At 44.0% G+C, this 14142-nt stretch overlaps 1 protein-coding gene across 1 annotated transcript; it reads left to right on the top strand.

Annotated features, from left to right (window-relative positions):
* The first annotated feature begins 10614 nt into the window (after positions 1-10614).
* LOC141022718 (uncharacterized) lies at positions 10615-12263 on the top strand. Its single transcript, XM_073498976.1, has one exon. It carries the CDS (start codon positions 10782-10784, stop codon positions 11712-11714), a length of 933 nt encoding a protein of 310 aa, XP_073355077.1. The 5' UTR covers positions 10615-10781; the 3' UTR covers positions 11715-12263.
* The last annotated feature ends 1879 nt before the right edge of the window (positions 12264-14142 follow it).

Raw genomic sequence — 14142 nt, 5'->3', positions numbered from 1 at the left:
CACCTCCGGTTTTATTACCTCCCAGAAAGTCTGGAAGAACTTCACTGGGAGGCCATCCGGACCGGGGGCCGAAGAAGGGTTCATACCCTTAATTGTCGCCCACACTTCAGCCTTAGAGAACGGGGCCGTAAGGGCCGCGTTGTCCGCAGGAGAGACACAACTGTGGGCCGGCCAGATGTCTTGCGCCAGGGCAAGACCTCCCCGAGGGGAGGCAGAGAATAGGTCTCTGTCAAAGCCGACTACATGGGCCCGGATGTCCTCTGGCAGCTGCAGGAGGGTCTCGCCGTCCCAGAGAAGCGGGATGGAATTACGGCGACGACGACCGTTGGCAATGGCCTGGAAGTAGGCGGTATTGGCATCCCCCTTGAGGACCCAATTCTGCGTACCTCGCAAGCGCCAGTAGGCCTCCTCGTCCGTGTAGATGACCGTGAGCTAGTCTTCCAGGTCGTACCTAAGCATCCACTCCTCAGCAGAGAGGCCTGCGGCATCAGCCCGCAGATCGAGGGCCTGGATGGCCTCAAGAAGGGCTTTCTTACGCTCGCGAATGTCACGGCCCACATTTGCACCCCATCCTTTCATGAATTGCCGGGACCGCTTAGCACAAAAGTGTCAGGAGTCAACGGCCGAAAGGGCGCGATGGGGGGCATCACGCGCCTCGCGCCACCGGGCGGCCACCACTGACACAAACCGAGGTTGGCGCAACCAGAAGGGAGAACTTGAAGTCATCAAGAATGCTAAGAAAGAGAAAACGTTAGCTATCGAAAGAAGCTTAATGATCTTGATAGGACGCTTAAGTACATCGCCACGATTGCGACGCCAGGATCCCATGTCTATAGCTGAGCAAACAAACCCCATCATACTAGTGCATTGTTTGATGGTCATGAAAATGCGCCATGTGCCTAATTTTATTGTGTGGCTCTGTCCCATGGTTTTTTATTGTAATGGTTCAGAAAGTCTGTGTGATAATTGTCTGTCATTTAATCGAGTAAGGATAGCTGACTTGGCATTAAAATTGAAATCTCGCACAAATTCATATACGAATTATAAAAATGATTAAATTTTCAAATATGCCCGCCAATTGCAATATATAATAAATTGACCGCATCTACAAATTGGGATAGGTATGCATGCCGTCGCCCGCGTATGGCATTGGATCCACATGTAAGAAGCCAAATTACCCACGTCTGGACCCACTTGGTAGCAGCCATGTCAGCATCTCATTGGGTCTTCATGCCAGAATAGTTGACCGGTCAAATGCATCATCGTAATTGTTAGTGACGGTCAACGTCACAGAAAAAATGATGGCTGGTCATCCATGGAGTCATGCGCCTCCTACACGAAAGCAAAAAGGGAAAAAAAATGGAGTTTATATGCGTCCTTTGTAGGTTCCATGATGAATATGCCATGGAGTGGCCAGGGTTTACTTTCTATATACAAATTGTATCGTTACTATTATTGGCTCACATTTAGGAATCGGTTATTATAAAACCGTGCTACGTGACCATAACCGTGTGATTAAAAAGTCATGTCTAATATTAATTCTCTAAATGAAAAAGTAAAAAAAGTAAAAAAAGAAAATCAAAAGAAAACTAAAGAAACAGAAAAAATAGAAAAAGAAGAACAGCAAAAGGGGAATAAACAAAAAGCCAAAAATAATAAAATAAATCAAGACGGTTCTGCAGGCAAGCTCTAGGTAATGCCCGGTACAAGCGATATATATCATTTGGCGCCCGACAGCACGTCTGATAAAAGAGTCTCTCAAGAAGGTTGGCCTAATAACACGGTTCTGCCGCCTATTATTTAGCTAGCAATGGCTACTGATTCAGTCCCTCTCATCTTAAATGTGAAATGAATACTTGACGAAATAAAAAATGGATAAGGACATTAGTGTGTTTTGATGCAAGCTACAAGGTAGAGTGAAAAAATGTTAAATAAACATGATATCAAGTAACCCATGCAGCTAGACTCCTATATTTGTGATTTTCCAGTGCTTTTGCCCTTTTTTGTTCTTTTTATATATTTCCACTTGGTTGTTTTACTTTTTCTCCTCTTACATATATAGTATTTCTAAAGTATTCTTGTTCAATTTTTCTTTGTGCACATTTGACAAAATAGTTTGTGTAAACAAAAAAAATGCTTACTCACGATAAAACTATTCTAAATAAATTTTTCTTATACTATCAAACCAATTCACCTATTTAGAAAAATATTCATTTAGTTTCTAAATAAATCTTTAGAAAAAAATCTTGAATTTACAAAGTGTGTTTATGTATTTTAGAAAATGTACATGTGATTGTTAAAGTAGCCATGCTTATGAAACAATTCACATAATTTTGAAAAGAAATCATATAAAACAGAATATACACTTAAAAAAAATTATCTGTATTTAAGAAAATAGCCATTGTATATCAAAAAACATTCATCGTGTGTTAAAAAAATTCATCAGGTGATTAAAATATGTAAATCATATGATAAAAAAGTCATGTTGTTCATTTTCTAAATGAAAAGGGATAATAAGTCAAAACAAAAAAATTATGAAAGAACTAAGACAGGAAAGGAAAAAAAAAAGGAAAAGAGGGAAATAAAGAAAAGGCAAAACTAATAAAAACGAAACTGATGCATACCTTTTTCTTTCCGTTTGCCTGCTAGCTTAATAATTGATTGAAGCATCTCAATCTTGGTATCACGGCGACCAAGCCATGGACGCCTCGCCCTTCACTCCCTCAAAACACCACCTCCCGACCTCCCTCACTTTTGTCTAGTCTTCTTTCCTCTGCTCTGCCTTCGCCTAATTAAACCAAACTGCCCACAGCATGAAGGCCCCCATCCTTGGCGGCATCAAATCCAATGCTACGCGGTGAGCAGGCCGCCGTCCCTCTGTGCTAGCGAGCTCTGCGCCGTGTGTGGACGAGGCCGTAGGCATACGTGTACCAGCAGTAGCAATTTCATTCAAAAAGGATGTCCGATAACCCGTTCATGAAAAGATGAACTCGGGTCAGATTTGTTTGCGCGCAGAAAACATATCAGAGAATTGATTTACTACTCGGACGTTCCCTAGAGTTTGAACGGTCGGACCAAGCTGAAATTTGAGTGGTGGTCAACATAGGAATTGCGCAACCGATGAACAGTTGGATTTTCCAACGGATGTCCGGGATGGACGCTAGACTCCTCGCCACAAAGTCATCCAGATTCCCGTCCAGATTCGATTGGGCTCCGGTATGTCGGAGATTGCCGGAGATACCTCCATAGGAACGCGAGGAAATTTTACAAGGTTGTTGTAGACTCAATTCCACACAATTTCACCGAAGCAATCATCAAAGCGACACTCGAGGAGGCGGAGAAGGTGAACACAATCCGTTGTTCAACAAAAACGGCATGATCACACGAGGGCAATGTTGACGTTGAGCCCCCAAGCTCCATGGACGAATTCCTCTATGACTTCGGCTAGGATCAGAGTTGATGATGAAGGCACCCGCCTGATCATGACGATTTGACGCGAAGCGTAGTCCTTGGTCCAGGAAAGGTGACCAGTTGAGCCAGCAACACAGATGCCGACGTCGACGATGAAGTTCGGTTCCGACATGTAGATCACGTCGGAGCCAATCTGAATTCCCATCACCCCGCAGCGACTGCCAGCAAGGACCTGCATGGGCCACACATGTCGTGGTGTTTCAAATCGGTTGAGTGGCTTGGTAAGGCTGTAACTTCTATGAAAAAACATATTAGTCAAGATGCATGTTGTTTAGTTATCCTAACCTTTTGAAGTCATGATTATGATATTGTCATGGTGCACTGTCCTGCTTATGATTTTGGTGATGATAGTCTGCTAGATATGATTTTCCCTACTTGTAATTAGCCAGTTTGAATAGGATGGCATGTTTTCGTTCGATGTTGACAATTCTAGGCCATTGGATGATACGTAGCTGCTTTTGTATCGCTCCACATTTACCTGGGGTCAATATTAATGCTCCTATTAATAATTAGAGCCTTTAGTCATGCTATTATATATGTTTAACAAATGGATGTGATTGTTATGGGCATATCTCTTGATGCCGGAATTTGGGAATTGCAACTCTTTACATAGGCTTGCTAAATAACCCTTGGTACTATCTACTTAGACTAGATGAAGATATTTGATACTTTACCCACGCATGAGTAGTGTAGGTGTTGTGCAATTTGCTATTTCTTAGGTGATGATGAATGGGTTCCAGAACATAGGTTTTGTTTGTGGTTTGGTTAATATTACGATTGCTTAAACTGTTGTGGAGTAGCTCGCTACTATTATATCCTCACCAGCTACATGAGTGGTGCATAATCTTTATCTCCGCTGAACACAAACTATATTTTTCTGTCTCTTGTTATGTTCATTTGAGAGAGATCTAACATCGTTGTTTCTTTGATTATGACGAGAGCTAAAGGGGAAAAACAACCCTGGAAGTCAGAGTGTCAAGGAGGGAAGCTGATACAATCCTCGTGTAGTCAACTTTCAAGCTGATCCAGATAGCGAGTTAGTTCTGGTGAGTCCCTAGTCTCCCTTCTCTCTCCATGTGCCTTGACATGGTCCAGACATCGAGCTATGATCAGTTGGGGTTCTGGCCACTGAACCAATGATTTAGGGTGGGTAGGGGTTATGTGATCATGTGACATGTGTTTGGTGGTCTCTGGCCAACACAACATTCCATATAGACCTCCTCTCCACTCCTTGACATGGTCTTGTGCTCCTGGTATGCGAATACCTACGGCCTCATCCACACACGGCGCCGAGCTCGCCACAAGGGAGGGATGACTACTTGCTCCGCACGTTGCATTGGATTTCATGCCGACAAGGATGGGGGCCACCATGGGGCGGTCAGTTTGGTTTAATTATATCTAAGGAGGAGTGCGTGGAGGCGGAGGCAGAGGAAAGAAGACTAGACATGAGCGAGGAATGTTGGCCGGTGGTGATCTGATGGAGTGAAGGGCAAGGAATCCACGGTTTTGGTCGCCGTGATACCAAGGTTGAGATGCATCAATCAATTATTAAGTTGCTAGGCAATCGAAAAGAAAAAGGTCCGCGCACCCATACGAAGATTGATATGCATATGTTTTGTTTAATCAGCATCCATGCGTATCATTGCATATGCATCAGTTTCATTTAATCAACATGGATCAGTTTCATTGAATCAAAAAATGAACCAGAATAGTTTAGAATATTTTTAGAGTGAATTCTGGTTTTTACCCTCTATTTTGACATTTTTTACACCAATTACCCTATTTAGCAGAATTTCATCCATTTTACATTATTTAGCAAAAGTGTTGCCACAGTTCACCATGTTTAAAATTTATGAGTGTTCTGACCGATGGGTCCCAATTGTAAGGTCTAGCTAGATGCCACATCGACAGGTTTTTTCTTGATGCTTTTTCTGCACGCCGAACCGCACCGCCCTAGCTTCTTCTGATAAGCTAGGCTCGATATGATTGCACTATAGTATCTCAGGAAACATATACTTATTCTTCGCTGGTCCACATATGTTCACCACGGGGTAAATTGAGGTAACACTTTTGCTAAATGGGGTAAAATGGATAAAATCCCACTAAACGGGGTAATTAGTGTCAAAAATGGCAAAATAGGGGGTAAAAACCGGAATTCACTCATTATTTTATATATTAAATAAATACAATAGGAGAAAAAGAAAAATAACCAAGTAAAAATAAATAAAAAGATCAAATAAAACAGCAAAAACACTGCAAAATCAAAAGAAAAAATAGGTTTTGTTAATTTTTCCCATCATAGCAATCCTTAGTCCACTGGTTTTTGTAAATTCATGAAATTTCTTTTTATTTATTAAACATTGTGTTAACTTCATGAAAAGTAGTAGCAGCAGCCAACGGAAGTGTAGACATGGTCAGGAGGAGGAGAGCTGCTGCTTCAAATAGTTTTTCGAGACAACTGCATTATGATCTGCTGAGAGGAGAAGAGACGCTAGCAGTCAAGACTAAAGAACATATATAGGTACACCCGAGATACCAAATACTACTTTCAAGATGCATATTTGTTATTGACCTTATTTTCTTTAGCAGGTTGAATCACTAATGTTACTGAATTTCTTTGTGACCATCCACTAAAGGTGACTCTTGCTGAGCCATTTTGTTGGTACGATTACATAATCTACACAGACTCTATCGTCCCTTGCTAAAGGAGACCTCTGAAGAAATTGTCTTACAAAATGCATAAATCTCTTTTGATGGTATGATATCCATAATCTTCTTTGATGTGCAATACATCTTCTATTTTTAATTACTGATGTGTTCTGAACATATTTCAGAATAATCAAAATATCTTGATATTCGCAGGTTACTTTGGTCTGACTTACGGGGTAAAGAAAGCTTTTGTCTGGATTAGTTCGCTTCCAATCATTCTCATGTTTTAATGTTGTGAGTTACTTCCGCATATATGCACACCCGAAAGTGTTGACAAGTATTGGTCTGAGCAGTTGAAGGAAGATGATACAAAAATAGTCGAAGGACGGTCAGCCTATTTAGAGCAGTTGAAGGAAGATGATACAAAAATAGTCGAAGGACGGTCAGCCTATTTCTTTCATTCAACTCTCATTAGTCTTGCATGGCCTTAAAATAGTACTGTGGCGTGGGCAACTAAGAAGAATCATTACCACCTCTGAAGCAAATCTTCATTCAATTCTATATACATAAGAACATGCCCTCCTTTAATTTTCCTTATTGACTTTTATCCTTTGACCCTTATATAACTACTTCAGTTCAACACCTTTAATCTAATTATGTTCACCTTTGCGGAATCAGTAAGATACATACTTCACCATTCTCTCTTCATTTTCATATTTGTTCGGTTTACGTACATGCCTTTGTTTTGGAACAGGTCATCCTGACTTCCCAAACCATGGATATTTCAGACTTAAAATATTATCTAGAATAGAATATTGAATGCATAATATGCTTATGAATTGTCATGTTCAGTTATTGACCAAAAGATCATCATCGTGCTATGTTCAAAAGATTTCTCCCTTGAATGGTCTTGCCTTATGAAGTCAAAATTGCATCACCATTTTATTTCATCATGATTTTTTTTCATGCTAATTGTTGTATAATGTTGCCTTCACTAAATGTAGGAGTGGTTCGGCTTTTTATGTGCAGAAATTATGGGACAAACTGAATTGGCAATTTATGTTCTCGCTGTCATCAACTCTTACACACTATTATTTTTCCCACTTTTCAAGTGCCAGCACTCAGTTCCTATTAATGGAGGTGATTGTTTGTTTTCTTCACCATGACGATAAGTAGTGAGTTATGATGCGGGCACATAAGAAGAATCATTACCACATCTGAAGCAAATCTCCAATGCCAATTTGATTTGTGCTATATTTTTTATTCTTTGTGGGCAATTTGATGCACAAATGTTTGTCAGGGCCACGATATTTTGCCAGTGGGAACTGAAACCACTAATTTTAATATTTTTTAAAGGAAATGTTATGTATTTTTTCTAGCCAGTTCTGCATTGTTCAATCTCATGAAATGGTTTTAATTTAGCCAAGAAACGATATGGCTGAAAGCATATCCAAATTATTTATATTTCATTTGTCTAACATATCCCATTTTTCCTACAACAGTTCCCGCAACAATGTGCGGGGTGTCATCTAGTTTGAATGAATGAGTGAGGGAATAGGGGCTTAACAGAGGGAGGTGACATAGTGCACGCGGAGTCGTGGCTTTTTTTCGTGATTGTGCATATAAAAATAACAAAATATAAATGAATACCTCGATAAATAAATAACAAAACTACAATTTAAAAAGAAAATAAAAACTTCAAAGAGATGGATAAAAAACATTAAAGAAAATATTGATAAAAACGTAAAAACAATTCAACCGTCTGTGCATTAGAATTACTGTAATCCTTAGCAAATGTATTCGTTTATTAATTACTTGGTAGGGTTACAAAATAAATGTTTATCTCGATCATGCGAGTCTAGCTGCACCGGTTACTTGATACATGTATATTTAACTTTAAAAATACTCTACCTTCTAGCTTGCGTCAAAACACACTGATGGCATTATCCAATTTTTAATTACTCAAGTATTTAATTTACGCTTAATAATAGAAGGACAGCCTCAGTAGGCATTGCTAGCTTAAAAACCAGCGGCAGATCCACGTTTTTAGGCCAAGCTTGGCCAATAACTATCTTTTCGTACGGTTTTAGGGTTAAACATGTCTTTTTTACTCTTTTCTATAATATATATAGAAGGTTGGGAGATCTCAGGGTGGGCTATCACACATTCGCCCAACCTTCTTGAGAAACTCTTCTACTAGACGTGCTTCGGGGTGGCAAATAATATATATATATCGATTGTACCAAGTATTAGAGCATCTCCAGCCGTTGGAGCACCAAGAACACCACCGAACCAAAAAAGTAGGTGTCTTGGGGGTCCAAATGCTTCATCCGGCCGAAATATGGGTGCATGAGGAGGGCATCTTCTCAGCCACACCCCACCCCAATCAAAAGTTTGTGAGGAAAATGACTAAGTGGGCCAAGAAAAAAGACATGTGGTGAGACACGATTCGCCGAAACTTCTGCCGGCGCCCCCAAAAGCCCCCAACGTGCTGCTTTTTTCCTGGGTTTGCCGGCGCTATTTTGATGTCCTGTGGGGGCGCTGGGGGCGTTGCTGGGCCGTTTTTCGGCAAAAAGCTGGTCCGAGCGTAAAACCGAGCCTAAAAAGGTGTCGTGGGGGACGTCCTGGGGGTGGGGGGGGGGGGGGGGGGGTGGAGATGCTCTTAGTTAGAGCTCGCCTGCAGAACACCCGGGCCATGGCCCGATACGCACATGCGATGTACTGGTTACTTTTAGGTTCGTTGAACACATGGCTCTCTTCTTGGTGTATCTACCTGATTTTTGTTCATGATATTATCTTTTTTTCTTGTTTTCGACTAGTTTCTTGTGGGTTTTTTTAATCAATTTTTTTTCTTGAATTCTTTTAATTATCTTTGCCTCTTTTTTCATTTCCCTATTATTTGTTGTTCTTTTCCCACATTTTTCTCTTTCTTTATTTTCTGTGATTTTCTTCTTACTTATTTTACTTATGCAATTAGAAAATAACAGTACACATGACCAACGTATGTATTTTAAATAAATGATGAATATTTTTTTACACAATGAAATTTATTTAATATATGATGAGTATTTTTTTTAAATACGCGATAAAAAAATTCAAGTGTATTTTCTATTTTATGTCCTAAATGATTATTTTCCAAACTTATGTGAATATATTTTTAAATGTGAGAATACTTTAATAATTACATGGACATTTTTAGAAATATGTGAACACTCTTTGCGAATACATGTAATTTCGTTTTGAATAAAAGATTTTTTTACGAACTAAATGAATATTTTTCGAAATAGGTAAATCATATTCAAAAGTACAAGAACATTTTATTTAGAATATATTAACAAATTTCAAATGTATTATATATTTTGAAATGAGTAAGGACCTTTTTAATACGAACTATTTCTGTCAATAGTGCAAATAAAAAGCATTACCTAGAATAAAACAGACATATTTTTTATAATATAATAAAATAATCATAAGTTGATAAAATAAGAAAGGCCAGTAAAAATATATAAAAGAACAAATAAAGCAGCAAAAACACTGCAAAGTCACAAACAAACAGAAATGCGTCAACCAGGCTAACCGACAAGTGGCCATTGCGAGTAAAAGATGAGCATTCGGCGAGGGAAAATGTTTTAAATAAGTCGGATGATTTCTTGTCTTTATCCATCACGTCCGGAGCCGTCCGATCCCACATGATCGTGTGGCGCGAGCGCTATCTCCCACACAGGAAGGTAGCGAATGCTCTGTCTTCCACACGCAAAAGTATCCAAAGTTCGTGACATGTGGTAGCGTTCGGACAACTGCCTATTTAAATGATCTTTTTTAACGTACTCCATATGCAGTGATTTTGCTAGGTAACTACACATGTGATGGTACAAATACTAGAACACCATCTTTCTCGATGCTGATTGTGGTAAAGTGAAGGTTGCTAATGTTTAGAGTAGCACCATTGACGCCACCACCTTCTTCGACGCATGCCATCGTAGCATCATCGAAGCAGCCGGGTCACCATTGCTGCACCGCTGCAGTCGTTGCATTATCGTTGGTGCAGCCATGTCCATCATTGCAACACTTTCGTGGCCCTGGAACACGTTGCCGCAACATCATCATGGTTGTCGAAGCAGGACGTCGTGGCTGTCCAACCATGTCGTCACAACATCATCGCTGCCATCCAAGTACAACACCGACGTTAGAAGCATGTTGCCGCACCATTGCCATGGTCGTCGAAGCACGTCCCGTAGCATCACCGCGACCGTCGAAGTCTGCCATTGAAGCATTGTCGTGGCCGTCAAAGCGCCATCGCGGCGGTCGATGTAGCACGCCTCGTAGCATCACCATGTCCGTCGAAGCATGCTGAGTATTACCGAGCGGCAAGGTGCACCGACGCGAGCTGCAATGGAGCAAGGTCGGTGCCGCGACGGAGCATCATGGGGCGTGCTGCACTAGTCCATTTTATGTACGGATTGCTGTACTAATCCATTTCATGTACGGATTGCTTAGGACACGTACGTATGACCGGTCAAGGAAACTGAATCCCGGGCGGGCTCGCTGTCGATCCATCTATATAAGCTAGGTACCCAGATGGCAAGCAGCTAGCGAGTTCAGGGTTACACGTACATACCTAGCTACTTGATCCATCTCGTACGTGCGTAGCTAGCTCTGCGATGGCCGACGGCAAGCTGGATCCTCCCGCCGGCTACGCCTTCGACCCAGCCGAGCACGAGCTGATCACCAAGTTCCTCCGCCCACGGATCGCCGACGCCTTCTTCGCCAGCCGCCTCATCCACGAGTTCGACGCCTACTCCGCCGCCCCCGGCGACCTCGTCGAGATGTATCAACACGCGCAAGGAACGGACAAGGGCGACGGGAAAGGGGGCGTCTGGTACTTCTTCACCCCTGCCCGTCGTCACCAGACCAAAGGCGGCCGCGGTGGCGGGAGGCGACAGCGTGGCGTGGCCGACGCCGGCGAGGGTTACTACTGGCACTCGGAGAAGGGCGGGATACCCGTGCTAGACAACCAAGGTAAACTCGTAGGCCATAGACGAAACCTCAGCTACGTCAAGAAGTTGCCGGGAGAGAAAGAGAGGATCAGGATCGGCTGGTGCATGAACGAGTACAGCGATGACAAGCAAGACGGCTTGGTGCTCTGCAAGGTCTGCGTGTCTCGTCACAGGAGCGAGACCACATACCACGAGGTAATCAATGCTCCCGGTTCCAGGAAAAGGAAGGCCGCCGACGTCCAGCACCCGGATGCTCCACGTCCCCAAACCCCACGCCGCCAGGAACCGCCGATCGTCCAACAACCCGGGATGCTTCACGAGTATGGGCGCTGGTTCATGTCCGACGAAGGCGAGACGTTCTTGCCGCCCGGAGCTGTGGACGACGGAAGCGTGGATCCAGGCGGGTTCTTCACCGACGACATGCTTCAAGATTTTCCCGTGCTCCATGACGCTGTGGTGGCGCAGGGGTTCTTGCCCGGCAAACTCGACGGCGAAGTCCAAGAAGGCACTAGTGCTGCAGATGATGAAGACGAGGCCTTCCGGTGCACGTTAGATGAGCTGCTCGGCTTGTGCGACGACACGACTGTACTAGTCTAGGAGAGTGGATCCTTTCACCACGTGAGGGCCGAGTGCGTGATGAAGAACTCCGAAACCTGCATCCAGGAGATGATCCAAGAGATGATGTACTAGTCTTGCTTAGCTTTGATGTATGTCATTGTCATGGCACAAAAGGTGTCTTGCTAATTGTATTGTGATGATGAACAAGCAATTAATCCGTGTGCAGCAGCCGAATTGATTAATTTCTCCATTTTTTTCTCCATATATTCATTTTGTATTACGTATGTAATGGTTAGGTTTTTTTTATCAGTAATGGTTAGTGTTTCAGTTTCTCTGTTCGTGATTGAAAAGGTGCTTGATTGTTTCATCTATCCAAATCCAAGTACCCATTTCCCCTCAAAACGTACAGGGCATCACGGGATATAATCCCTCTCCCCTCCTCTCCCGTGTCGCTCTTGCGAGCGACCGGGGTGAACCCTAGCTGCCGTGACCTGTCCTCCCTCTCCTCTGCTCTCCTCCCTCGCCGCCGCCCAGCGACGCCGTCGGGCGAAGCCCGGTCGGTGGGGGCGGCGGCGGGGCCTCTTCTTCCTCGCCCTCGTGCTCCGCGGCTGGCGTGAGACAGCCGGTCGAGTGGGGGCGCCGGTCTTTGGCAGGGCCGGCGGCGCGGCGGCGTGCTCGGAGTTCGGCGGCGGGGTTGCCTGGTGGGGACACGATGTCGAGTGGCAGGCTCGTTTGTGGTGTGGCGGCCGCTGGGATTCCCGATCTGGGCAGTGGCGTGCTGGCGCAGATCCGGCCCGACCCTCCCGGATCCGGCTCCTGGATGGCGGCGGGCGGCGCGGGACGGTGGCTGAGGTCGGTCTTGACCTCGGAGTGGGGTGGTCTGCAGCGGCGCTGCTGTGGCCTGGTGGTTGTCTGATATGCGCGCGGCAACTGCGGGTCTCTCCGGCGGCGGTTCATCAGCGTCGGACTCGGGTGAGCTCCCTCCCTCTTCTTTGGACTCAGCGACGCGCTTGTCGGGTCGGGGTGGCGCCATGGTGTGGTGGTGCGCGCGAGGCCTGCCGGTGGTGGCACGGGACTTCGGGAAGGGGCAGGGTGCCCCTGCCGGTGGTGAAAACCCGTTCTGCTTTGCCAGGCCGACGGCACCGGCGTTCTAGCGTCGTCCTCTTCTTGAAGGCGCCGTCGCGGCATCTCATTTGTCGTCGGAGTGCTCCGGGGGAAACTCTAATCCTTGGATTGGGCGGTGGCGACACAATGGTGTCGTTCCCTTGCTGAAGGCGTCGCTTTGGAGCTCATTGTTCGTCCTACACGACTTCTCCTCCTCGCGGTGGCCCGCCCACGGTTGAGGGCCCCGACATCTTCGTAGTAGTGCTTATTATGTTCATCTGATGTTGGCTAGGATTTTGTCGGGGTAGTGTTGCTGTTATCAGCGTCCTTGTATCTGGCCTTGTGTGTGTGTGTGTGTGTGTGTGTGTGTGTGTTTGTATCGGCAGGTTCAGTAGGTTGAGGAGCAACTCTTTGCTCTATTGGCCGGGGTGAAGATACCCCGAACAAGCCCCTCAAAGGATTATGTTCCATAGTAACAAGTGACAGTAAATTTCAGCACACTATATAATTTTTTCCTTACCAAATTCCACCTACCAAAGGCGCTTCACTCCCTGGCAACGGCGCCAGAAAAGAGTCTTGATGACCCACAAGTATAGGAGATCTATCGTAGTCCTTTCGATAAGTAAGAGTGTCGAACCCAACGAGGAGCAGAAGGAAAGGACAAGCGGTTTTCAGTAAGGTATACTCTGCAAGCACTGATATTATCGGTAACAGATAGTTTTGTGATAAGGTAATTTGTAACGGGTAACAAGTAATCAAAGTAAATAAGCTGCAGCAAGATGTCCCAATCCTTTTTGTAGCAAAGGACAAGCCTGGACAAACTCTTATATGAAGGAAAACGCTCCCGGGGACATATGGGAATTATCGTCAAGCTAGTTTAAATCACGCTCATATGATTCGCGTTCGTTACTTTGATAATTTGATATGTGGGTGGACCGGTGCTTGGGTACTGCCCTTCCTTGGACAAGCATCTCACTTATGATTAACCCCTATTGCAAGCATCCGCAACTACAAAAGAAGTATTAAGGTAAACCTAACCATAGCATGAAACATATGGATCCAAATCAGCCCCTTACGAAGCAACGCATAAACTAGAGTTTAAGCTTTTGTCACTCTAGCAACCCATCATCTACTTATTACTTCTCAATGCCTTCCTCTAGGCCCAAACAATGGTGAAGTGTCATGTAGTCGACGTTCACATAACACCACTAGAGGAAAGACAACATACATCTTATCAAAATATCGAACGAATACCAAATTCACATGACTACTTATAGCAAGACTTCTCCCATGTTCTCAGGAACAAACGTAACTACTCACAAATCATATTCATGTTCATAAACAGAGGGGTATTAATATGCAT

Source organism: Aegilops tauschii, chromosome 5, assembly GCF_002575655.3.
Source record: "Aegilops tauschii subsp. strangulata cultivar AL8/78 chromosome 5, Aet v6.0, whole genome shotgun sequence".
Classification (NCBI taxonomy): Eukaryota; Viridiplantae; Streptophyta; class Magnoliopsida; order Poales; family Poaceae; genus Aegilops; species Aegilops tauschii.
Note: the sequence above shows the minus strand (reverse complement) of the source record. Positions and strands in the feature narration are given on the sequence as shown.

Excerpts from the sequence above, each read along its gene's own strand:
- LOC141022718 (XM_073498976.1), top strand. The coding sequence starts at position 10,782 with ATGGCCGACGGCAAGCTGGATCCTCCCGCCGGCTACGCCTTCGACCCA.